The 26,718-nt window shown below is 51.3% G+C and overlaps 1 protein-coding gene across 1 annotated transcript; it reads right to left on the bottom strand.

The window, feature by feature from the left end:
* Positions 1-78: 78 nt before the first annotated feature.
* On the bottom strand, positions 79-25,990 carry SMG5 (SMG5 nonsense mediated mRNA decay factor). Its single transcript, XM_080648360.1, has 22 exons — positions 25,762-25,990; positions 21,945-22,043; positions 21,310-21,433; positions 20,555-20,711; positions 18,769-18,858; positions 17,375-17,464; positions 16,608-16,686; positions 15,863-15,988; positions 15,690-15,758; positions 15,031-15,239; positions 14,266-14,403; positions 13,516-14,112; positions 11,886-12,061; positions 10,811-10,886; positions 9,905-10,080; positions 8,767-8,925; positions 4,310-4,369; positions 3,777-3,936; positions 3,274-3,364; positions 2,373-2,447; positions 1,605-1,743; positions 79-1,433 (listed from the first exon to the last, which is right to left on the bottom strand). The coding sequence occupies exons 1-22, from the start codon at positions 25,833-25,835 to the stop codon at positions 1,350-1,352; spliced, it is 3,048 nt and encodes a 1,015-aa protein (XP_080504486.1). The 5' UTR covers positions 25,836-25,990; the 3' UTR covers positions 79-1,349.
* Between the last annotated feature and the right edge of the window lie 728 nt (positions 25,991-26,718).

Genomic DNA, 26,718 nt, shown 5'->3' with positions numbered 1-26,718 from the left:
CTTTCCAAAATGCCTTTTTTTAGCACGCCATCTCCAACATCCCAATAAAACTGCAGAAAGGCACCTGGAGACAGGGAGTGGGCTTCAGGGGTCTTTATTAAATGATGCTTTAGCCTCAGTCTGTCAGAGATTGGGAGGGGGTGACCCTATCCCCCAGGTTGTCCCAGACTTGCTATCTTGGAAGAAGGAGGCAGGATGTCTGCTCTCCTCTGAGAACAGCCTGGGAAGCTAGGCTAGTGCTGGGGTGAGGGACAGCAGAGCCGAGATCCCCACCCTCAACCCCTGGGGGAGGGGCCAAGGCAATCCTGGCCAGTGACCCACCCACAGCCCCACTCTTGCTGCTCCATTCACTGTCCTGAGCTATTCATGATCTCTGCTTCCACAGTCACCTCCACATCCCAAGAGCTAGCCCCATGCTCAGCCCCACCAGGCCTCCAGTCCTGGGGTGGGCGAAGCAGGAAGCCCATCAGGATTAGGGCCCCTGACTGGGCAGCTTCAGGAGGCCTCTCCTTTCTCTAGTCAAGGGGGTGGTGGCCTCAGACTACACCCCCTCTTTTTACTGGCATCCCACTGTTGCAGCACAGCAACCAAGAGCACAAAGCACAGTGACTGTGGGACTGGTGGGCACAAGAACCCTCACTGGCACACAGGCCAGACTGCCCGCAGCTGCTGGTGAGGCCTGCTCCCTGCCCTGGAAGCTAGGCAGAGGGAGAGCAGAAGTGGGGAACTGGGTGTGCAGCCCCAGCAGCGCGGGAGGGATGCAAGCCCGGCCCCCCTGCCAGTGCAGCCAGCTCCAGGCCCCTCTTCTTGAAGAGTCCCCAGAGCTCCAGAGCTGCCCAGGCCCCACAAGGGGGAATGAGAATGGGTGGTCTTTGAGGAGGGGAAGGGTCTGCAGAAAACCACCCAGATACCTGGTGCTACCTCCTCTTCCCCAGGACTGGAGGGTCCAAACTCCTAGCCCAACCGCCCCCCATCTTCAGTGAGGAAGGGCCTCTTCTGCCATCCCTTCCCCTCAGAGGTCCAGGAATCACTCCGGTGAAATTCAGACACCCACACCTGCCACCCGCCTCTGGGGACAGCAGGAGGGTTGAGGCAGGAAGGCTGACTAGGGGCCCTCAGGCCTCTCCTGCTCCAAATACTTTCCTCACTTCCTGACGTCGTCCTGGCAACAGGGGGTGCCCACCCTCCCAGCTGGCTCCTGGGCCCTCCCTCAGCCTGTGTGCAGCTGGGCTTCCTTCCTGAGTGCGGGCGGGAGTCTGTGGTGGGGTGACTACAGGTGGTGGTCCCAGCAGCCAGAGAGGGCAGGAGAGATCTGGAGTCAGCCCCACTGCAGGGCTTGGGAATCAGTCTCAACCAATCTCCTTCCACTGCTTGTAGAAGTCCAGAACATTCTTGATGTCCACACTGGCATGTGCAGCGGCCTGCAGGGCGGCCTGTGGAGGGGAGCAAGAGAGATGGGTGAGAGTCTCCTGAACGATGGACAAGTTGCTGAGGGGAAGGGGTGATGGAAGAGGAAAAGGGCCACTGCCTGGAAGGTCTGAGGAGGGAGCCCACACCGGTACCTCTTTCCCATCCCAGTCCCCTCTCCTCACCCTCTAACCCACCTGCATAGGGCCCGAGAGCACGCTGGGGTTGTCCAGTGGAAGGCCTGTGATGATGGTCACCATGCCACCTGGGTCCTCCTCACCTGCCCCCTGGGCTAGAGTCAGTTGTTTGCAGCTGTCCAGGATCTTATAGAGAGTCCTGGTGGGGAGGAGAGGAAGGTAGGCCAAGCCCCGGCATTAGCACAGCCTAAACACCAGGATTTCCAGGGCACAGGGGAAGCTAGGGATGGGGAGGGCACCGGTAGGGAGCAAGAGCAACCAGGCAGCCGAAACCAGTTTGGCTCAGTGGATAGAGCGTCAGCCTGGGGACTGAAGGGTCCCGGGTTCAATTCCGGTCAGGGGCATGTACCTTGGTTGCAGGCACATCCCCAGTGGGAGGTGTGCAGGAGGCAGCTGATCGATGTTTCTCTCTCATCGATGTTTCTAACTCTCTATCCCTCTCCCTTCCTCTCTGTAAAATATCAATAAAATATATTTTAAAAAAAAAAAAGAGCAACCAGGCAGCCGAGGCAGGAGGAAGCTGGCACCGGAGGATGTGCCATGGGGAGTGGGCAAAGGGGCACTGAGGACACCAAGACTCAGCATCTCAAGGCCCCAGGGAATCGGGTGCTGGAGCAACTCCTTCCTCCAAGGGGAGACTGGCAGGAGGCCCCGGGCTGGTCCTGCCACCTGTGTCAGAGTTCCTTGGCCCTGTCCCCGCTCCCGGGGAGTGGCACAGAGGAGCGAAGTAGGCAGGCTGAGGTTCTAGGGTAGGGGCTGAAACTTTACCAGGCATCTGCATCCTGTCTCTTTAGCTTATGTCGCTCAAAGCTCTTCCCCACCTCTTTCTGGCAGCGAATGTACCTGCAAAGAACACAGGAGAGTGGAGGTGGGGGCACAGGAGCGAGGACACTTCACACAAAGCAGACCATTGTGGCTCAAGGGCCTAGCTCTACGGGAGCAGGGAGGGGACACAGCTCTCCCATCACAGGTCTTTTGGGAGCCATTTCCAAGTTTCCTGGCCGCTGGCTCGCTTTTCTTCCTGATAACATCAATTCCTCGGCTCCTCCCAGGGTAGAGTTGGGAGGGGAGAAGTAGCAGATGCTTTTTAAGTCAGGGCTTCTGGAGACAAGGTCCAAACAAGTAGGCTTTGTACAGCTTCCTGGCAGATGTGGGGGTGGGGTGGGGTTTGGGGGGTGTCAGCTAGCAGGGAGGCCAGAAGGAAAGGCCTGTGTGGGCCGAGCACCAAGCTGCTGCGGTCTGGTCATCGTGGCTTCAGTGGGAGGTGGGAAGCCCCAGGCAGCCCCAAGAAAGCACTGCCACCCTAACAAACCTGATCACACTGCCAACCCTGTGGCAGGAGAAACTCTTACAAAGGTGCACACAGCCTGGAGCTGGGGTTTGCTCCCGTCTCCCGGGAGATGCTGATCTCATGTTCGCTCCAGAGGCAAATGGACAGCAGGTCAGTGCTCACCGCCCCCCGGCCCCAGCTCCTGGCCCCTCCAATCACCCTCTATTTCAGCACCTGAGACCTTGACTTATTAGGTCTTTGGTTTTCCCTCCCCAGCAGTGAGCAAACTGTGCGCAGGGACTGCAAGTGTGTGTGTTTTATCCACAAGTAAAACACAAGCATCTGTTGTCTGAGAGACACATACGGGGCTCAGCACAGGTCCAGCGGGCCTGCACTCACCTGTTTCCTTTTTTAAACTCTGCCTCTAGGTATCGGATCCCATCCCGGGCCCCTGGGTGTTCCTTCTTCAGCAAATCCAGGCCATCGATCACTAGTGGGCAAGATGGGGGTGGGGAAAGACAAAACAGATGAACTCAACACGGGGCTCTCTGCAGGAAGTAGCTGAGCTCCTCCAGCACACACTGCAGGCAAAGAAGGGATGGGCCGTGGCTCCGACAGGGCTCCTGAAGTCCTTCAAAAGCATAACCTTCTGCCAGTCATGTACTTGGCAATTTACCACTGGCTTTCATTTAGATATTCTCCTCTGTTTCTCCCAACCATCTTGTAAGGATTTAAGAGATCATGCCCATTTCACAGATTAAATGACTGAGGTTCAGAGTTGGAAGCACTTGACCAAGGCCACTGTGTATAAACTGGGCTCCAAATAAAGGTCTCTCAATCCCAAGCCCAGAGTTTCTTTTAGCCTCCTTCCATCCGCCCTCCCACCTCCCCAGTATGCTCACCTGTCCTTGGGATGATGACAATGAAGCGGCCACTGGTGGCCAGCTGGCGGATGATGGGGAGGTGGTGGCAGAGGGCCTGGGTGTCAGGGACGAGGTAGGGTGACATTGCTGACTGGGCCTTGGGCTGCTGGAGGCTCCCTTCCAGCTGAGAGACTTCGAGCTGGTGAGAGACGGCACAGTGGGTGGAGCTGTGTGCGCTCCACAGCCTGGCGGGGGGAAATGTTCTCAAAGGGGCTCTTATAGGGCTCCTCCTGCTGCCCCAGGGACAGGGGACTCCTTCTACCAATGACCTCGGAGGAAAAGTAGACAGAAACAAGGGTAAGGTAAAGAGAAAGAGAAGAAAAAGAGAGAAGCGAAAGCAGCGAGACGTCAAGGCTCTGTGAAGAAGGGGCTTCGGGAGGCAATCTGGGAGGCCATGAAGGTAGTAATCTGGGCAAAGTGGGGGGCACAGGGGAACAGGGGGCTGCGGTGGGAGGGGTGAGGATCTGCCAGTGGGCTTTAGGCGATAACCAGGTCAAGAGGAGGAGGAGCACCTGAAGTCGTAGCTGGGCCATGTCTCTCATAAGCCTGTTCCGCCGAGCTTCCTCCTGCGCCTACAAGGGAGAAACCGAGCGCTAAGAACCAAGTGCTAAGCTTGGGACGAGGAGCTGAGGCTGTACGCCTTCCTCCAGCGGTCAAGACCACGAAGAGTGCTGGGGTCTGACGTAGGATGGCTCTCTATTGATCCTGCTAAGTGGAAAGAAGAGAAGCATGGGAGAAAAACATGGCTACTCTGTTCCAGCACCAGGAGGGAGGCAGCAGACAGCGGGCACTGTCACAGCACAGGACAGCACCTGGCTGTGCCTCAGGGTCTGAGCTCTGCCCTCTGCCTTCTCCCTCCCAGGGGATAAATACTATCCATGCACCCCATTTCCCTGCCTCTATCACCATCCATTTGCCAATTTCTTTTTAATACATTTTTACTGATTTCAGAGAGGAATGGAGAGGGAGAGAAAGACAGAAACATCAATGATGAGTGAGAATCACTGCTTCCACTGAGGATCAAGCCCGAAACCCAGGCATGTGCCCTGACCCGGAATCTAACCATGGCATCCCGATTCATAGGTCGACGCTCCACCACTGAGACACACTGGCCAGGCCACTTGCCAATTTCTTTCAAATCCTGTTTCAGCCTAGACCTACCACCCTGAACCACATATCCAACTGCCTACTTGGCAGCCCCATCTACTCCTCAAAACCTGCTCCTCTTTTTAGTGTTCCCCAACTTGGTAAGTAAACCAAGTCAGAAAGCTGGGGTGGCTGATTTTTTCTTCTCTCTCAGCCCCAGCAATTACTGGCTTCCCAGTCTTGTTAATTGTACCTTCTAAAATATTATTCAAGGCCCGACTGGCATGGCTCAGTGGTTGAGCATCAACCTATCAATCAGGAAGTCACAGTTCAGTTCTCGGTACGGGCACATACCCCGATTGCGGGCTTGATCCCCATTGGGGGGCATGCAGAAGGCAGCCAATCGATGAGTCTCTCTCATCATTGATGTTTCTAACTCTTCCTCTCCCTTCCTCTCTGAAATCAAAAAAAATGTTTAAATACACACACACACACACACACACGTGTGTGTATATATATATATAGGGCATGCAGGAGACAGCCAATCAATGATTCTCTGTCATGATTGATGTTTCTGTCTCTCTCTCTCTCCCTCTCCCTTCCTCTCTGAAATCAATATATATATATATATATATATATATATAAACTCAAATCCTTCTGCACCCCTCCATCTCCACTGCACAATCCTAGTCTAAGCCAGCACCTCCCACCCTTGACTATTATAACCACCTCCTTACTGGTCTCTGCCTCTAATCCAATCCATTGTTTCTGCCTGTAACCAAGGCATCTTCCAAAAACCATCTGATATCCCATCAGGGATGGCTCTGACTGAAAGTCCTTTGATGGTTTTCCTTTGGCTTCTGGGTGAAGTAAAAATTCCTTAATCTATATATATCAGGAGTTCAACTGGGAGACAGGGAGTTTGATCGCTCACTATGATGTGCGCTGACCACCAGGGGGCGGTGCAGAATGAAGGAAGGCCCTGATAGGCCCTAATTGATCGGCCCTAATCACCAGCCAGGCCTAGGGACCCTACCCCTGAAAGAATTTTGTGCACTGGGCCTCTAATATGGTATAAAAGATGAGGCTATGGATAGGAACTTATCCTAAAAGTTATGGGGACCCACTGAAGACTCTGTGATGAATAAAGTGGCATCAGCGGAGTGGTGCTTTAAAAAATGAGTGTGGCCCTAGCTGGTTTGGCTCAGTGGATAGAGCATCGGCCTGCAGATGAAGGGTACCGGGTTTGATGCTGGTCAAGGGAACATGCTGGCTTGATCCCCAGTAGGGCATGCAGGAGACAGCCAATCAATGATTCTCTGTCATCATTGATGTTTCTGTCTCTCTCTCTCTCCCTCTCCCTTCCTCTCTGAAATCAATAAAAAATAAAATAAGAGTGTGGCCCAGCCAGTATGGCTCAGTAGTTGAGCATTGATCTATGAACCAGGAGGGTAGAGTTCGATTCCCAGTCAGGGCACATGCCTGAGTAGCAGGCTCGATCCCCAGTGGGGGGCGTGCAGGGAGCAGCTAATCAATGATTCTCTCTCATCATTGTTTCTCTTTCTCTCTCTCCTTCCCTCCCTTTCTCCTCCCTCCCTCCCTCTCTTCCTCCCTCCCTCTCCCTTCCTCTATGAAATCAATAAAATATATATATATATATTTAAAAGCTGAGCACCACACCAGCTCACAATAAGAACAATTTCAGACTGTCCAATTCCAGAGCCTTGGTGCTTCCTCATCTATAAAACGAGGATGCAGCACCCACCTCATAGGACTGCTGTGAGGATTAAACGAGAGGTCACATGCAAGCCAAGGTTTGCACATAGAAAGCTCTTGAGAAATGACAGATGGCATGGCAATATGACAATGACCACACTGCTGCTGCTGCTAGGGAATAAACCCCTTGGGTGCAAGCCTGAGACTCAGGCAGAGCAGGAGGCAGCCCCAATAGGTAATGTGGCCCATGTCCAGCTTGGTCTAGGCGTCCAACACCACATGAGGGGCTCTCAGTACTCCCTGCCCCCCAGGATGAGTCTTCAAGAACTTCAGGCTAAAGGAAATGCCTGCAAAAACTTCAACATTTTTTGAAGCTGTGCAACTTCCCCATAGCTATTTTTGTAACCCCGTGTTTTCCCCTATGGAACAGCAATGAAAGCCTTAACACAAAAGGTTTGTTTTTAGCAAAATGTCCTTGCTTTTAAGACAACAAGGAAGGGAGTTTCTGGGGAGCCGGTACCCCTTCCCAGACAAGCAGACCATCCGCAGGAAGGGTGTGCTCAGAGAGGTAGGCAGGGAAGCCTGGGGCAAAGGAAGGAAGAACATGGGCTTGCCAAGCCATGTGGGCCATTCCTCCCGTGCCAGACACCACTACCCCACTCAGCTAAGGGAGGACAACACAGCCCAGGACTGTGCAGGACCCACTGTGGAACCCAGACTGTTGTTCACAAAGTATTAGCCTCACACAAAAAAGGTCTGCCTTGTTCGGGGCTGTAACCCCCGTGACCAGAATACTGACAAGTCTGACACAGAGCAGACTCTCAATATTTATGGAATGAATTACTGAATGAAAAAGAGGTAACATAGGCCACTTCCTCCGGTTTGGACTCTGTGGGATGGGATCAAGCATGAGATGGGAGGCTTTCTGCATGGTGTCTGATACCAAAATCCCTCTACTCCAACGTGGGGAACCGTTTTTCTGCCAAGGGCCACTTGGATATTTACGACATCATTCGAGGGCCATACAAAATTATCAACTTAAAAATTAGCCTGCTAGCCCTGCTAGGTTTGGCTCAGTGGACAGAGCATCAGCCTGAGGACCAATGGGTTCCAGGTTCGATTCCAGTCAAGGGCAAGTACCTCAGTTGCAGGCTCCTCCCCGGCTGGGCCCTGGCTGGGGTGCATGCAGGAGGCAACCAATTGATGTGTTTCTCTCACATCGATGTTTCTGTCTTTCCCTCTCTCTTCCACTCTCTCTAAAAAATGGAAAAATATCTTCGGGTGAGGATTAAAAAAAAAAAAAATTAGCCTGCTAAGCCGGCTGGTATAGTTCAGTGGCGGAACTCTCTCTCCCTTCCTCTCTGAAATCAATAAAAAATACATTAAAAAGAAGAGTAGCCTGGCCCTAGCCAGTGTGGCTCAGTGGAAAGAGCGCTGGCCTGTGGACTGAAAGGCCCCAGGTTCGATTCCGTCAAGGGCATGTACCTTGGTTGCGGGCATATCCCCAGTGAGGGGTGTGCGGGAGGCAGCTGATCGATGTTTCTCTCTCATCGATGTTTCAGCTCTCTATCCCTCTCCCTTCCTCTCTGTAAAAAAATCAATAAAATATATTTTTTTAAAAAAAGAGTAGCCTGCTATATTGGCCAATGATTTAATTAACTCACTCCTAATGCCTTGGCAGGGTCAGACCAAATGATGTCGCAGGTCTTATATGGCCTTCAGGCTAGACGTTCCCCACCCCTGCTCTATACCTTTCCATTCCTCAGTCTTCATCCCTCGGGAAGGGAAGGGAAAGGAGGATTTGCTGTGATAATGTGCCAGGTAATCACAGGTACTATCATTCCATCTTCACAACAATCCCCTAAAGCTGATTCTACTATTCCCAGTGACTCACTCAATTCACAGACACAGAGGTGACAGAGATGGCCCTCAACCCCCAGGCAGTCTGGATACTGGCCCAGGGCCATGCTGCCTCTGCTCCAAGCAACTCTCATTCCTGTCCATCAGCCGATCCCTCAGGTCCCTTCCTTGCCTTCTCTTTCCCTAGGCTCGGTTTCCCCAACCCCAAGCACCACATTCTTCAGTCAAGGGCCACCAGTTTGAGGCTCTTTCTCTGGTTTCTCAGTGAGCCCAGGAGCAGAGCGGACCTGGGATGGGGCTGACTCACCATGCGGAACTGGGCCTGGGCCTGCTGCAGCAGGCTCTCCTGCTCAGACTGCGCAGTGCTGACGAAGATGCCGACCTCCGAGCTGAACTGCAGGATGCTGCCTTGTAGGCGGGCGACGAAGTGGCCAAAGCTGCGGATGCAGCAGATTCGCACGACCGACTGTGAGGAGACACACACAGGAGCCCAGCCCAGCTGAGCAGGGTTGCCCTCGAGGGCTCCCACCCTCCTGCCTCCCTCCTGTGCCAGCCACCTCAGCAACAAGTGCTCCTTGGAAAGGCTCACGGTCTGTGGGGTGGGAAAGAGGAGCACCGGAGCCCAAAGCCTCCAACTTCCAGACGAGGAGTGAGCAAGAAGGGCAAGGAGACTCACAGGACCCGAAAACCAGGGCGCGGGCTCAGAAGAGCGAGCCAGGCACTGGGCTGGGAGTGAGGAGACCTGGCTGCTAAGGCCACCTCTCTCCTCTGAGTTTCAGTTCCTCAGGTGTAAAATGAGGGACTGAACTACATCAACAGTCCCAACATTTTCTTATTAGCAGAACCCTTCTTCCCCATCAAACAAAAATCTTATCTGGAACCTTAAAGCGTGAAACAGACTAAAGCCCAACTGCTCTGGCTACAGTGGGTGCAACCAAAAGGTGTGTGTGTCAGAAGCCTGGGAGGCCTGTCTGCTTGGCTTCCCTCTGCCGCCCCCAGATGGCCCATGCAGTGACACAGATTCAAGGGCAAAAGTCACTGCACTAAGTGGACAGCATATGCCCTCCCAGCTCTAATTCTCTTAATTGCTTGATGTTCAATTCAGAGAAGAAGGGCGCACAGTAGGAAGAAACTGATAAAAGATTTCAAAGCCCTAGTAATTCACTTGTTCCGTCCTCTACAAAAGATGGAAAAGGGGAGGAAGGTTTGTTCTACAACAGGAGACCACCAACAGCAGACCAAGGACAGTCTGCCAAGAAGGAAAGACAGCTCAAATGACTTACTGAATAAAGGCTCAGCCTGTAACCCCAAGGACACTTGCCCTGCCTAGATGGGGGGGGCGGGGAGGAGGGAATGCTTCCCTGCCCACTCCAATTCTGAGCCCTTGCTTTGCTGCTGTGTCTGACTAACAACACAGCTTGTGGCCTGAGAAATAATGTCCTCACCTCCTCTAAGCTGCTGAGCAGGGGCCGATCCGTGTCAAAGTTAAAGCGTCTGTGGGCAGCCCGGAGGGGAGGCAAGTTGCGAAGTGCCATGTCCTCTGGAAGCAGCAGGCTAGAGGGGAGGTCAGGCAGTTCACAACCTTCAAGAAGCCCATGGACCTCGGGACACAGGGCTAGGCCTGGGGAAAGAGGACACATGAGACCACTTGCCCGGGGGGAGCCCTAGGCAAAGGGACACAGCCTTGTTTGGAAATCCCAGGCTAATGCAATAGGACACACCCCTAGGACAGAACGGGGGGAGATGGCGGGAGGAAAGGGAAGAGACAAACACATGGGACTGTCGGAGCTCTAGAAGCACAGAACTGGAAGGGCTGGAGGAACAGAGCAGGTGGGGAGAACCAGGAGGCCTCAGGCTAAGGCTCCCTGACCACAGGGCAATTAATTACATTAGGATGAGAGAGAGGAGGGGCTCTGGGGGAAGGAATAACCTTTGGGTGAGTCCAGTGGTAGGAGAAGATGGAGATTTCCAATTAGAAGATGGCAGGAAGGAACAAGCCAGACAGATGGAACTCTTGAGTTCAAGGTCAGTTCTCAATGACCAAGGCACCAGTGTGGCACCAGCGACTGGGGCTGGCCTCCAGGCTCCCCTCACTCTGCTCTTGCCCACTCCACTGCCATCCCCAGGGAGCACACTCCCTGGCAGACCAGGCCACCTGCCCACAGTGGGGCAGTGTTGGGGTGAGAAACCAGAGAGGCCAAGGCCACAATGACTGCTATGTGTGAGGGAGGCTTGGCAGTGAATCCCATTAACCTCCTTACCCCAAGGGCCAGGTTACCAGGAAGGGGGATGGGCTTCGAGGGGCCAATGAGGGAGAGGGGAAAGGAGAGTAGTGCCAGGGACTCACTTACCAGACTCTTGGAGTTCGCCAGCAGCTGGCAACAGATTCAACAACACGGAGAGGCGGTTCCACAGACTCTGAGAGCTCTGGGGAGAGGGGCAGAAGAGGCCCTCAGCCAGGGCGTGTGGGGATGGCAATGAGCAAGAAAAGCACGCCCTGAGAGGCCCGCGCCCAGGGGCCTGTGGAAGATGGAAACAGGGGGCTGGTCCCGTGAGGAGTGAAGGAGCCCATGGAGCCTTGCTGAGCTTTACCACCAGCGGGAGGTTTCCCAAGAGAAGGCAGGAGGCCAGGAAGGACTCTCAGACCTTGGTGGGGGGAAAGCCAGAGCATCTGAGCACTTCTCCCTGTCTAGCACGAACCCTCACCATGCCCACTGGGACACTGCTTAGGGATGTGACCTCACATCTCCATCTTACCACACCTCCCTCAATGACAAACAGTAACTAAGTAACTAAGCTGTCATCAGGCATAAGCATACAACCAAGGCTGTGCCTGGCCCTGACCATTGTCTCATCTAGGGCAACCTGCAGGGAGAAGGGACCCACACAGGGCAGGTGTGCTAGTAAGGCAAAGCAACACTGAATAAAAGCCTCCGGGCACTAGAGGCTCTTGTCAAGACCAAGATTCTGAACCTGAGAAGAAGGCCGCCATTGCCCCAGCCGGCCCCCGAGCCATCAGTCCCTGACACCATTCCAGCTGCACAACTAAGCTATTCCCTAAGCGGTTGCCCTACCCTTGTCTGGAACTCCCACAATTCCCATCTCTCCCATTCCTATTCAGATGCTCTCCTTTCCCGAGACTCTCTGAACACATACTCTCATCAACATGAATCCTAATGGCAGGCACCACCTCTGGCACTGGAGATATAAAGCAGAGTAAGCAGCTCTCTCACTTTCCCATCCACACAATTTGTATTCCAGGGCAAAGGTCAGGCCGAATCCTTCTCCTGTAGCAAGTATGAGAGCCCCACAGAGAAGGGGTGCTTGGCAACAATTCTTACCAGACCATCGGGTGGGACTCCTAGGCCATGTCCTGACACCCTCCCCCAATGCCCTGAGACCTGAGGAGGCCGTGGAGTGACACACCTGTGCACACACAATGATGAGGTCAGGGTTGGTCCGTAGCCAGTCCAGGAAGACTTTCACAGCAGGAAGCAGGCCTTCCGCCATCAGGACTTGCAGCTTCTCCTGGATGCTGCGCTCATTCCGACAGGAGTGTCCACTGGACTCACTCGCCTCTGACTCAGAGCCCTCCTCAGAGGCTGGCGTGGGTGAAAAGAACCGGGATGACTAATGGGTATGTAACAACAGGCTTCGCTCTGAGGGGGGACTGACGGCTCTGAAGAATTTTGGTATGAAAGGTAAGGAATTACTTACAGACCCCTGCCTCATTTTTGCAGGCCCATAACTTTTTATTGTTTTTGAGAGGAAAGGAGAAACATCGATGCGAGAGGGTAACATCGACCAACTGCCTCCTGCACACTCCCTACCAGGTATCGAGCCCACAACCCAGGCATGTGCCCCCACCGGAAATTGAACAGGCAACCTTTCAGTGCATGGGACAATGCTCAACCAACTGAGCCACACTGGCCAGGCATTAGCTGGCTACTTTTAAAGCATGAGCCTGGTGCCTTTTTTTTGGACTGGTGTCTTTTAAAATGATTCTTTTAGCCTCAAGCTAATTTGTGAGACTGGTCTACAGCTATACTCAAAACAATATTTATGAAGTGCCTACTCTGTGCTAGAAGGCAGGGAAGATAGAAAGAAGCTGTAGGGAGGGAGAAAAGTGGCACAGAATTAAAACAACTACTTGTAACTCCTAGATCTTCAACTTTGTAGGTTGAACACTGAGCGTATTTCCTCATTTCTCTTATTCAGTCACTATTTCCTAGTCCCACCCATACACCAGGTACTGTGTTAGGTAGCAGGGATAAAACATACACCGTCCTGCCCTCAGGAGGCTCACAGGCTAGTTGGAGATAGACAAATCAATAGTTTCACTTGAGGGGGGAAGAGCCAGAAGTGTCCTAAGTGCAGAGGCTAGAGGAGCCCACAGAAAGAAAATCTAACCTAACTGTGAAGTCCCAAACCAAGTAACTTTCAAGCTAAAATCTATATAGCAAGTAAAAATTAGCCAAGCAACAGGCTCAGGACAAGAGAGGAAAAATACGCTACAGACCAGAGGAGCACCATGCACAGCAACGTGGAGGCACAGCATTTAGAGGAGGGGTAGTAACCCTCCCACCAGATTGCTGTAAAGGTTAAGTCAGACAGTCCCTGAAGGAGTCCAGGCCAGTGCCTGGCACAGAGCAGACTCAAGCAGTGCTCACTGCTGCTGCTGACTGGGTGTTCCCTCTGCAGGGAAGACACTCAGCAGGTAGGTCTCACTCTAATCCACTGGTTTTTCTAACTTTCAGGAGCCCTGGCAGGACCTGGGATGGCACCAGGCAAAGAAACCGTAGCTGCACTTGTCCTGTGGAGAGGCAAACCCCAAACCCACAGGGCAGGGTGAAGGGAAAAAGGTGTAAAACCATGAAGGAGGCTGGAGCTGGGAATGAGGAAGTGAGCAGGAGAAGGGTTCTCAGGAAAAAACTCCTGTCTGTGCAGAGGACCCATGTAAGGCAGCAAAGGTGGGGTGAGAGGTGCTCACAGACAGTACTGTGACCTCTCAGGTGAATGCTGATGGCATGGAGGTGTAGACAAGAGGCCCAAGTACCTGGCTCTGAGGGCTTATCCACATCCCCATTGACACAGGGCCTGTGGCCGGCCAAGGTGTGAGGGTCAGCGGTGGGCTGGAGGAGCAGGTTGCTGAAGGTGGGGGCCAGTCGGAAGCAGCGCTTGGTCTGGAACATCTGGGTGGACATGGCTTGTAGGTTGCTGGCAATGCTAGCCTCACTGGGGCCCAGAGGGCCATTGAGGGACTCAGGAGCCTCTGACCTGGCACGAGGGGGTTCCAGAGCTGGGGACCGTGTCCCTTCCTCATCCTCCATGTCTTCCAGGTCTGATCGGGACTCTTGGCTGTTCATTTCCGAGTCTGTTTCAGCATCAAAGGCTGTTCCCCCACCTTCAAGACTCTTGTCGGAGCCACTGTCCGAGCCCTCACTGGCCCGGGCCGAGTCATGGCTTGAGTCAGATTCAAAGCCCTCACTCAGGTCACTATCATCACCAGCTTTGGGCAGGTGGCGGTGGCGACGGCGACGGCGGAGGCAAGAGAGGCGGGAGAACTTCCGATTCTTTCTGACCTCGCCCACCTGAGGTGCTGTGGGAGGAGGCTCTTCCTCCTTCTCCAAGGGTTCCTTGGACTCTGGCTCATCTATGGAAAGAGATTGGTCAGGGGGGGCCTAGGGACAAACTGGAGGCTGAAAGCTGGAAGGTAATCATACACACCACCACCCGCCAAGCCGGTGTTCCCCTTCCTGGATCTGCATGCTCACATTTCCAGTCACATCCTCCCCCAGGCCTGTACCTGTGCCATCACTCTGGAATGCCGGGACGGGATTTTCCCCCTCTTCCAGCTCAGCCTGCAGCCGTATGTTGACATGATTGACGAGGTGAGAGAAGAGGGCCAGGGTAAAGGCAATGGCTGCACTGTACTGCTTGGATCCTAAAGCCAGGAAAGCCAGGTATTAGGGGCTCAGGGCCCTGAGGAGGAGGGGGAACCATCAATTCCAACCCCATATCACCTATTCTCAATCCTTCCAAGGATCAAACTACCTCTCAAAGCTTCTAAGGTAAAAAAAAAATTTCTCAGGTCTCTGCACTATTATCCTGTAATCTAGAAGGTGCCAGCTCACCCGGCGCTTCCTCACGTAAGTGTATCCTCTTGTTCCATCTCATCCTCCCTGGCTTTGATGCCTCCACACAGGTTCCTCCCCAACCCCCAAGCACCTTCACAACCAACCCTGCCTCTCCTTTCCTTCCTTCCAACCTTGTTCTACATCCTACCAGGAAAGTTTGCAGAACTGGCTCTTGTGTCTGCCTGGGTCCTGGCCAAGGGTACGTGTTTGTGAGAGGGAGTGAGGAGGAGGGAAAGGAAATGTGCTGTGCCTTGTTCATTCATCAGGAGGTCCCTTAGGGTAAGGCACCTTGTCCCTTACTCTCCCACAGCCAAGCAGCGCCACAGTAGTGAAAGGGCTGCTTGTGGAAGAAGTTGATAAATAAGAAGCTGCAGAAAAGGGTAGTGAGGATCCTAGAAACCAGTGGAGGACAGAAGAGGGACCCAGGAAGTTACCTGCTCTCTTCAAGCTGTGCACACCCATAAGGCAGATGATGACCATTTGGAAGATGAGAAGGTCCGGGAGGAAAGCGTACCCGCTCTCACACTCCTCCTCATCCTCACTGGCCAGGCTGAGGTTGGGTGAGGAGGGCAGGTAGAAGAGACAGAGGTTGAAGTCCTCCAGGACTGACTGGCAAAGCGACGTCAGCTCTGAGTCCACGGAGCTATGGAAGGGCAAGAGTAATAGGGGAGGTTAGTGATGGATGAGGCAGGAAAAAGAGAGCTGGGAATATAGGATTCCGAAAAAAGACTAAGGAATCCTGCAGTGAAACTTCAGAGCACAACAGGGGGCCTCAATGCTGAACTGATCTCTAAAGCAGACAAAATAACAGGGAAGGGCAGGCACAAAGTGGAAGCGATGTGAGTGGGTTTCCCATTCAGTTGCTCCTTCAACATCCAACAAGAGCCCATTTTGAGCCAGAGGAAGAGCTGCCCAGAGAATGGGCCAAACAGTGAGGGATGTCAAGAAACGGCTAACTAACTAGCTAGAGAATTTCCACCTGAGAAGCAGAATTCAGCAGCTCACTGCCTCCTCTTTAAGCATCCTCCGTAAAAGAAGCTGTCATGGACGGGCTCACAGGACACAGTTCCTGCTCATGCTCTCTTCCACTCACCTGCTTTTGGGCTGCAGGAGGCTTTGCAGATACATGAAGTTCACCAGCAACCTCTTAATGTCTTTACATCTGAAATGAGAGGAGCCCAGGGTAAATGCTGAGTGGCTCCAGAGTCCCTATGGCCCTACTGCACCAAATGCAGCAAGAGCCCCTCCTTCCCACAGGCCTCTCACCGCTTCTTGCTGGGAGAGAGTTTCCGAGTCTCACACTTCTTCAGCTGGTGGTACATTTTGGCTGCCTTGTCAAACAGCCTCTTGAGGTTCCCATAGGCTCCCTCAAAGGACACTTCTGATTGGATGCTGAAGGAGACACAGAGGCAAGCTATTGAGTCTTGGCAGGGACACGGGAGGGATGCGGTGGAGTAAGGTGGGGAGGGGTGAAGAGGGAAATGTCACTCTGCCAAGGATTTACAAAACAATATTTCTAGTAAATAAAGGCTGCCCCAGCCTCCCCTTCCATATACACTCAGGGTGAAAGCTATCTCTCCTAATAAAGCACACGCATACACCAACTTTTATCGTTAACAGCTGAGTGTCAGATCCAGGGAAGCTGCTCCCCTATATATCATCACTGTCACCTCAAAACACTGAAGCTCTACAATTCTGAGGTTCTTGTCCGAGGATACTTTGGTTAACATTTCATCAACTCTACCAAATTTGTTTCCTTCTTTAAAATAGCAATCCTATATTTTGCATAATATAGTGGACAGCTATTTCAGCTGCCCAAGTGCCTACAAATCCAGGTGGCTGTATGAAAAGCAGCAGGAGTATCAAGGGGCCCTGACGGGAGGGACCCCTCGATCTTAGGATTCCCCTATTTCAAGCAGGAGCTAGAGAAGGGAGGAAGGGAAGAGAGAAAACGAAGCAGGGATGGTATGGCCAAGAAAACAGGGCTGGGGAAAGAGTGGCAGACACTCACCAGCGCAGGTAGCAGTACATGGCTTCCACATTATAGTACTTGCTGCCCGCAAGGGTGCCCAGCTGGTTGAAGGGCATTCCTGGGGAGAGAGAAGTCACACAGCTTGTAGCCACAACACTCACCCAAAGCTGCCAGGCCCAACCAAAGTAAGCATTAGAGAACTCTTGGGGGGGAAAGAGTTGGGCTTGCAAATGTCTAGGTGATTGCAGCTTAATCTTATTCCTCCAGGGGATTATTGATTCTAGACTCACTTCCTATTAGCCTATTCCTGCCTGGCCGGCCAAGGATTTCAGCACTGATGGGTCCCATTCCTTCAGCGGTAGCTGTGACTCTTCCAAGGTTGACAGAACTCCATGGAGCCTTCTCCCTTAACCCCACTCAGTTTCTCATCTCTGATATCTCCTTCCTCTAATCCCCATATCTCCCTGTGATGGAGCCTAATCCTTTTTCTTCTTTTGTCTCCTGTGGGGGCAGATGAAGTACAGTCTCCTCTTTCTACACAAACTTCAGGGACAAGAAAGCCCTCTTCTCTCTTCCTCCTCTTCTGCCTCCCTCCTTCTTAGTTGAAGACTTTCCCATTTCTCTTCCCCTTCCATCATCTTCTGAGTGTGCAGTACAAGGGGGAGAATGCATAACCAAGGTGAAGTACAAGAGAACTGAGTGAGGTAAGGACCCAGGGGAATGAGTATGGCCTACCTGCCATCTCAACATTGTTTTCCTCTTGGGAAATGATGCTGGCTGGGAGGCCCGAGCAAGGGTCCACTTACCAATCTGGGGAGCTACTGACAGGGCTTGGTAGTAAAATCTCTCAGCTAGCAGCTCGGTGTCTACGCCAGCTAATTCATTCTGATATCGTGCTGCAAGGGAGAGAGGAGGAAGAGAAACACGATGATTCCACATTTCAGAACAACCTCCCTTACCTGGGAGTCCACTTGGAGGAGCTGTAATAAGAGCCTGGAAGGAAGACACCTGAGCTAGGAGGCGGGCTGCTTGGAGCTCTCGCTCTCTCTTTAACTTCCTGATTTGAGAGAGATTGACTTATTGTTCTACCCATTTATGCATTCATTGGTTGTCTCTTATATGTGTCCTGACTGGAGATCAAACACACCCTGGCATATCGGGATAATGCTCTAACCAGTTGACCTACGCCACCATGGCTCTCTGGCACAGCCTCTTTTTTTTATTTATTTATATGAGGGAGAGAGAGAGAAAAGAAGAAACATCAATGTGAGAGAGAAACATGGATCAGTTGCCTTCCATAAGCACCCTGACCGGGGACCAAACCTGCACCTGGGCATGTGCCCCAACTAGGATTCAAACCTGCCACCCTTCGGTGCAAGGGACAATGTTCAACCAACTGAGCTACACCGGCCAGGACTCTCTGGCAATCTTAAATGTGCATGAGGGCGAATTATTCAATTTTCTCCTCCTCACTGGTAAATTCAAAATGTAAAGAATGTTTAGTATGTGTAAACAGGCTCTTCTTGATTATCTCTTGCCAATGAAGGTAAGCTACAGCATATATAACTAATTGGAAAGACCTATGATAACGGTTTTGTAACGCAACTGTTCAATTCTAGAGAGGAGACATTACTACTGATCCTTGGTCAGTCTAATGAGAAACAGCTGATTCTCTCTGTGCACCCTGCCTCTGAGGGCTCCAGGAGTGGGCTTGGGACAGGAAGAGAAGCCTCAGGTCAACAAAAGATAATGCACCCAACAGCCACACACCAACTGCCTAAGGAGGACCCTTTGTCTATTAGGACTAGAGACCCAGGAGCCATATAGAGACTACTTTTCCATTCTGAGAAATATTTGTCAGGCAAGTAAGTCCTCCCTGAGGCCTGACTTCAATTCCTCTAAGAGTCCATAGAGATCTTTTTTGAAAAAAGGAGACAGGTAAAGCTTCCTAACACACTACTGAAACTGAGTTATCACTCTGACTTTCTCAAAATTCAAAAACATTTTCCTTCTTCCCGTATTCACTGATCCTTTCCAACTCACAGAAGAGCCGTGAAAAGAAGGGAACATTGTAAACAGATGAAAAGGAAAAAGTTATCAGGCCCAAACTATTTCTGCTCTTAGAGCAAGCATGTCAAACTGAAGCAGCCTGAGCCTGTCCTGAGCCTAAACAGAGAAAATGAAAGGTTCATATACTTACACAAATCGCCTAGGTACACTAGACATCGGTGGCATGCCATCTGTGCCCAATCCATCTCCTTCCCTGAAGCAGATACTGGCTTCTTGCATCCTGAGAGAGAAAGGAGAGAAATTTATGAGCCCATCCCTCTTCCCCTACGTATGGGGAAGTACCTTTCCTAGGTGGAGAAAGGAACTCAAGAATCTCATAGGACGGAGAAGACACTCATCCAGGATATAGGTAGAGACACAAGGTTTGCAGGTAGGACTCCTTCACAGGACAGGAAGAAACTGAAGAGAAGGGCTAGGGTCCTCAATTTAGGATAGCTCCCGGGGAGAAGGTCATGTGAAAGGTCATCACAGGAAGGCTTCTTTCAAAAGGAAGAAGAGGTGAGGCTCAAGTGTCAGGACAGTTGTGGGTGCCCTGGGTGGGAGATCCCCACATAAAGGCAAAAGGTTTGGGTAAAGAAGGGAAACTTGCCCAAGAAGAATGGAATGTGACTGAGACCAAGGTAAATGCTCCTGGCTTCTGCCTAGGAGAGGAGGGCCACAGGGGACACGGCAGCAGATGGCAGTCTACCCAGGAAGGAGACAAGGTGCGCTGGCCTTGCCTGAGGATGGTGGTGGCCGGCTCGCGCCGCCTTGTAACTTCAGTTCAGAAGGCCTGAGCTCACTGAGAGGCAGTTTCTCCTGTGCTGGGTACTGGTCTAAGTGTCTTACAATATTAACTTAGCTGAGCTCACAGTGGCCCCATGAGGTGGGTAGCTGAGGAAAGCAGTCGCACAGTGGGTGAAGTGGCAGAGCCAAGATTCAAAGGGCAATCTGGCTCCAGAGACATCCTCTCGTCTACTCCACCTTGCAACCACTCTCCTGGGTGTGCAGTTCCCCATTCGGAAAAGCTCTTCCTAACGTTTTCTACAGAGACACCTCTTAGTTAGCTGAATGGGGAAAAGGTCAATAAAAAGAAAAACTAAAGTGGGTTTGGGAACCAACTTTTTGAAGTAAGAGTCAGTCATCTTTTTTAGGCTATGAACCCTCTAGCCATCTCGTTTAAAACCTATGCATGCTGTCTCAGAGGAATGTTGTTTTGTTTTTAAACAATGGTTTTAAATGCACAAAATACAGTGCTTTGCTGTGCTTCTGACCAGAAAATGCTTCCGTGTGGTAGCACAAACACAACCTTCATCTCTGACACACAGTGTCTATGACCTGGTGAGGGCAGGGTCATAGGGCTGGGGGAGAGAAGGGAATATAAAAAACAAAGGGAGTTGGAGAAAGAGGGAAGGAACACTAAAAGGTGGCCAAATAGAAGAGAAAATTACCAACTAGAAAAGAAGGTATAAACTACAGCTGCCAGTGCCTGAGATGGCTGAAAAGAGATTTGCATTATGTTGAGAGAATGTCCATAATATCCCCAACATTTCTAAAATTTTCAATACTTTCAAACACTGGGAAACAATCTCTGAAGTTCAAAGAAACAGTGCCAGCCAAATTCAACAGGGAGAAGAAAACGAATTCTAGTAATACCATCTTCCAGTGCCAGACCTACTCTAGATCATTCCACCCCTTCTCACTCACTCCGCATCAGTCCACAATCCCAGACCAACAGAGGTCTCTGTCTTTTCTTAACATCTTCACCCTAACCCATATGCTTGCTTGGATAAATTCAAACTTCATGAACCATTTGTAGGTCTTGCCAGAATGCTTTCTGCCTGGCTGGGTCACAGGTGACATGAACCCTGGGGGATAAGACCAGAGACAGAGGCATATGAACTTGCTCCTCAAGTCCACCTTCAGACTTCACTAACCTATGAGGGGGTCGGTGACATGGGTCCAGTCGATGCAGCATTGCAGTTCAAGCTGGTAGTGGGACTGGATATAGAGAAGAAGATGCTGGTAGAAGCCAATACCAGCCACCAGGTGTGTCCTGTAGGCACATTCCAGGGTGCTCCGGCTGTGGATATGCTAGAGATTTGGAAAGGGAAGGGGCTGGCTAAGCAACAAGCTCAGAGCACTGCTCCCCTCTCCATAACCTTTTTCATCTCACTGAGGAAATAAACTTCTCTTCTTGGCTCTGGAACTTTATCCACATCTCCTCTCAATCACAAATTACCCCAACACCCTTAGAGGTCTGGGATCAGGCTCCCTCCTTCCCCAATCATCATTCTACCTAATGCCCTTCCTCCTTTCTGACATCTCTTCCTTAGGTCCCCCATCTCCAACCATGCTCTGGCCTACATTCTTTTTTTTTTTTTTTTTTTTTTTTTAATATATTTTATTGATATTTCACAGAGAGGAAGGGAGAGGGATAGAGAGCTAGAAACATCAATGAGAGAGAAACATCGATCAGCTGCCTCCTGCACACTTCCCACTGGGGATGTGCCCGCAACCAAGGTACATGCCCTTGACCGGAATCGAACCCGGGACCTTTCAGTCCGCAGGCCAATGCTCTATCCACTGAGCTAAACCGGTTTCGGCTGGCCTACATTCTTAGCTGTCTCTTCCTTCCTTAGCTTTTCCTCTTTAGACAAATTTCTTCCCAAGACCTAGGGTCTCCCCTTACCTTTTTGTTAGTCTTGATAAGCTGGATAACTTCGTAGTATACCTTTCTCCATAGCAGCTCCTCAGCCTTCCTCCCATAGTCCACTGGGTGCAGGAACATAAGCTTGACGCAGAGCTCACGCAGCCTGGAAGGGTGCAGAGGAGCATGAGAGAGACTGCCTATTCCTTGGTGAAGGACACAAGAACCGAGAGCAAGGAGGCATTTGTCAACACCCTACCCACAAATCTCTGGGCCCCCCAATCGACATCCAGGCTCAGTCAGTATGACCCAGGACAACAATAATGCTAGAAGGCAGTAGGAACCCCAAAAGACACACAGGAGCAGTAAGAATTTGAATAAACTTCATTTTCTTTCCCCGCACACTTCTCTTCTTTCTTCTCTGCCTATTTGTCCCCTCATTTTCCTTTCTTTGTGCAGTATGGCCAATTCCCCCAACTCAAATGCCACTCTATGGCACCAGTGTATTAGATTTAGAAGCTGAAAACAGAGCGAGGGATCCCCGTCTCCTCTTTTAGGAGAGCCAGAGACTTCACAGCCCATTACGGTGCCATGAGAACAGAAGGTAAGAGAGAACGTGTGTCTATGTGTGACAGGGTTTTACATGACGAGAGACAGAAGAACCTCTCCCAGCTTACTTGTTCCTCAGGCTCACGTTCTCTGGTTTGAACACTTCTTGATAAGCGGTTTTGTTGCAAAGGATGAGGTCCAGTCGATGCACAGCCTCCACGACAGCCCTGCAAGGGAATACAGGCAAAGAGCCCCTAAGCCATGTGTATGGTCCACCTAGGATGCTAGGCCCGTGGTCGGCAAACTGTGGCTCGCGAGCCACATGCGGCTCTTTGGCCCCTTGAGTGTGGCTCTTCCACAAAATACCACGGCCTGGGCGAGTCTATTTTGAAGAAGTGGCGTTAGAAGTTCAAGTTTAAAAAATTTGGCTCTCAAAAGAAATTTCAATCGTTGTACTGTTGATATTTGGCTCTGCTGACTAATGAGTTTGCCGACCACTGTGCTAGGGCACTGACCCTAAAGGAGAAGCTAAAGAATTAGGGGTGGAGAAATGAGAATGTTGCAGGTTGAGCTCTGTACAAAACAAAATGAAGTCTCTATCTAGATAGAACAGCACTCCTGGGGGATAGCTGGCAATGACAGAGACATTTCTGATGGTCACAACTGGGGGTATGGAGATGAGTTGCCACTATCATTTAGTGGGTATTGCTAGACACCTCATAATACACACGACAGTCCACACAGTAACCATCCTGCCCAAATGTCAAGTATCAAGGAAGAGAAACCCTGTGATATGGGAAGGTAGAATCTTCCAATGGAAAGAGCATTGGCTGTGATCCCAGGCAGAAAATCTAGGGTTTGAAACCTGGCTGTGCCTTACTAACTCTGTAACTTTGGGCAGCAAATTACCTGACCTCTTTAAGCCTTGTTACCACATCCATAAAAAGAGACAAAATAACAGCAGCTACCTCAGAGTACTATTGTGAGAATTAAATAAAATAATTTATATACAGCACTGGTACATGGTGGGCATCCAATAAATAATGGTGGAATTAATAAATTATTATTATGCAAGGGCTTACTATCTCTGACAGAAAGGAGAGGCATTCCTAGTATAAAATTCTGCCTTGGAATAGTGGGGTATGGGAAAGTAGGGTGGAGGGTTCCTGAGCTGCCTTATCTTAAGGTCTCCTGGATTCTGATGAAGGAATTGTTTAATACGGAGTCTAGGTTATGGAACCAGACTGCCTGGGTTCAAATTCTGGTTCTAATGTTACCAGCTATGTGGTCTTAGGGAAAATACCTAACTTCCTTATGTCTCAGTTCTCCCACCTATAAATTGGGAATAACATGATCACCTATTTTGTGAAGATTAAATTAGTTAATATATAAAAAGCATTCATAACTGCCTCACACATGGGCAAGTGTTCCATAAGTATAAATCCCCATCTTTCTTGTTATAAGGCTGAGGAGGAGGCCCAGACACTAACAGAAAGGCCAAGGAAACTCTCTGGACGGCTAAGCAGTGCCAGAGGTAGGTGTCATCTCTGGATGAGAAAAACCCAGAGGATGACGGACAGCAGCTGTGAGAACAGATGAATCAGGCATAGCTCTGGACACAAAAGCAACCAAAACGAAAGAGTGATGATTCCTACAACAATCCAAGATTGTTTCCGAATACTAACACGTGTGCTCCTGGGTGGGGAAGGTGAGCACCCTGTGGTGGTGCATGTGGCACAGCACGAAAAGCGGCCCTGTCCAGGGCAAAGTGAGCACCAGAACCCAGCTGAGTGGGTGGGATGGCAATCAAGGCCTTCTCACAGGCAACCTTAAGAGCTCAGCATCTCTGCAAACACCTTGTGGGCTGCCTAGAGAGGGAAGCCAAGCCCTTTCAGCCAGCCTGGCCCTGGACGCCAGGGCAGCATCAGGCAGCCATCAGTGATTCCCTCTACACCAGCTCAGTCCTCAGGGCAGGGGTAGACGCGTACAGGTGTGTGCGTTTTTATGGACAGGCTCCAGAGCTCTCCTTAGATTCTGAATCCAAAAAAAATGTTAACAACCACTACTCTAAGTTCTAATTGCAAATTCTTAAACCTGAGAGGACTCAGGACTTTTTTCTCTATTCCCCATCAGACCGTAAACTCCTCCACAAAAACTGTCCTGTGCCTCATTCTCTACTATAACCCCAGGCCCAGCACAGTGTTAAAAGATAAAAATATTTTTTAGAAGTTAATTGGCCTAATTAATTGGTGCTTATATCCCTTCCAGCATCCCTTCTCCAGTTGCCTTTTCTTCTGAAGTGCTTAAACCATTTCAGAATTTCACTTCTGTAAACAGTTACACTATGGGAATGTCCCAAATGTACTAAAGCTCAGAGTGACCTAGTCTAACAATACACTTATATTGGGCAGAGAAATCAGATCTCCCTATTCCAGTTCCTTCCACCAATCACCACTGCTATAATAAAAAATAAAAACAGAGACCTGCTGCCTCACATCTCCACCCTATCAAAGCCAACAACACACAATTACAAGCAGAGACACCCAGGTGCACACATGTAAGGCACGCATGCAAGCACGTCAGCTTAAATCAGTCAGTCCTGTGAAGGTAGTGACTTGAGAAAGAACTACATTTGAGAATGACAAAAGGATGACCAGAGCCATCACCAAAAGCAGAAGACAGGGAATCCTGCAGCCACTGCCCACGCTCTGTCTGACAGGCAGCACTGACAGCAGCACCACAAGGCACGCGGGCCACCCCCCAGCCAACTCCTCACCCAGGATTGCTCGGGGCAGCCCACAGTGGGACTGTTGGATTGGGTCACTCTTCTATTCTGGGAGCAGCCTATACGCCCCCGTCTTCTGATTTATAAAGCCAGAGCAGGCAGCTTGCCTACTCAACGGGGGAAAAAACAACATGCTCTTGACTCTTTCCCTGTCAAGATGGGGCCAAGGGCACGGAGGGAGGGTGGTCTTCTCATGCAAACAGTTCTGTTCGGTAGAGCCTGAGCCAAATGAAAACTGCACTCCCTACTAGAAAGCAGAGAACTCAACCTGGTCTCTATGTCCATTCTCTTTCGATCCAGTTCTACAGCCCATGTTCCAGCTGCCTCACACAAAAAATCCTTGACCCCGGCCGGGTGGGAAGAGTTCATACTGGCCTGTTCCCAACAGAAGGCTGAAGACGCTGAGGAGTGAGAGTGGCATTGTGGAAATCAGAAACCAAGAACGTAAGTTGCCTGGCGAAGGACTGTAGTCATGAGGTTGGGAGGAAGGCAGGAATCGGGAATCCCCAGGTGCCCTGAAATGAGCTCCCATGACCAAAGAACACTCTGGACTCAAAGTCCTTTATGGCCCTTCCAGTCCAACACACAGTCTTCAGACCTTTCTTTTCATTCAGATTCCCAAAAGCTAGAGTCATAAGAGGCTTCAATATGTATCAAGTGGAAATCTTTCCTTTTAAGGATGAGGAAGCTCGGGCCCAAGGTCACACAGTGAGAGGTGGCAAGGCAAGGACCTGCACCTGGCTCTCTTGATTTCAGTTCAGGGCTCTTCCCAGGAAGTCCTACGGAGTTCTTAGCGCCATTCTCCTCCGGGTTTTTCTCCATCTCTGACTCCACCCTTTACCTTCCCAACCCCTCAATTCCCACCTTCTTACCCCAAATCCGCAAGGCTCGGTGCCCGCCCCGGGCTCACCGCGCACCGCGTAGGGGATTCCTCCACGTGCTTCCATCCAAACCTCCCACCCACCCAATTCCTTCTTTCAGCTCCAGCCCAGGTTACGGGGCCCCGCCCCCGCCCTCTCCCCGCGGCTCCCTCCAAAATTGCACCCTCCTCTACCGCCCGCACCCCAGCACCGCACCCGGGGACCGCCCGCCCAGAGGCCCCACCCCTCGCTGTCCCCTACTTCCCTCCGCAGGTGCACGCACGCCCCGGCCCCTCTCACCGGTAAAGCCGCTTAGTGTGAAGGACTTTTGCTTCGGGTTCGCTGCTCTCCCCTGCGGCGGGGCCTTGGCTCATGGTGCCCGGATCCGGAGATGGTTCCCGGTCACAGGCTCCCGCCGCCCACCGCTACAGCCGCAACTGCAGTCTCCGACCGTAGCCGCCACCACGGCCGGCCCTGCTCGGCCGCCATCGCTGTAAGGCGGCTGCCCGCGACAGCTCCTCCTCCGCCTGGCAAATCTCGCGATATCGGCTGCACCTTTGCGGGCCAGTGACCTACTGCTACCAAATCTCGCGAAATTCATTTTCCCTCCCGGGAAGTTGCCCGAACTAACTCTGGGCAGAGGCAGCTTAACCTTTTTCCGCCTTCTTCAAGCCCTTAAGAAAAACTTTATTGATAAAGCTACCAGAAAACGGACAGTGGACCCAGCTGAAGCTAAGCTGGATGGGGTGGATGGGCTCATACTAGGAGCTAGGAGCGTGACTTTACCTTGTCCCTTACAGTGGTTATTTAGTCCATCTTTCTGCTCCTCCACCCACCCCCTACCAGTTGAACCAAGTCTCTTTCAGATTACTTGTTAGAGTGATTCCAAATCTCCCTTTTTTCTATTATTTAAACAAACAACAGAAGTGTATGTGAAAGTGTTCTTTGTAAAGAGCCGAACATAACATTAAGAGTAAGGCTTTCCAAGACATGAACCTTTTATAAGTGCCTCTGCCCTGCAACTCTCCCTCCCAAGGATTTCCAGTCCAAACATTTATTGCACACCCGCTGTTTTCCAGCCACAATGCCGGGTTCTGGAGACACAAAGATGAGCAACTCAGACACTCTCCCTTCCTCACAAAGCTCAAAGTACTTTAGAGGTAAGATCCCGCAGGAAGGATAGGCCACTCCCTCATGATTCTGCCCCCTGGTCCTCCCACTGGAAAGATCACGTTGGATTCCTATTGCTTTCTTGAC

This window comes from Plecotus auritus, assembly GCF_963455305.1.
Source record: "Plecotus auritus genome assembly, chromosome: 12".
Lineage (NCBI taxonomy): Eukaryota > Metazoa > Chordata > Mammalia > Chiroptera > Vespertilionidae > Plecotus > Plecotus auritus.
Note: the sequence above shows the minus strand (reverse complement) of the source record. Positions and strands in the feature narration are given on the sequence as shown.

Bases quoted from the DNA above. Each gene is read 5' to 3' on its own strand.
- SMG5 (XM_080648360.1), bottom strand. From the start codon at position 25,835: ATGAGCCAAGGCCCCGCCGCAGGGGAGAGCAGCGAACCCGAAGCAAAA. The intron at 21,434-21,944 runs GTAAGCTGGGAG...GCACCCTTCCAG, and splicing joins AACGTGAGCCTGAGGAACAA to GCTGCGTGAGCTCTGCGTCA. The intron at 18,859-20,554 runs GTTAGTGAAGTC...TTTCTCTCTCAG, and splicing joins TGTCACCGACCCCCTCATAG to GATGCAAGAAGCCAGTATCT.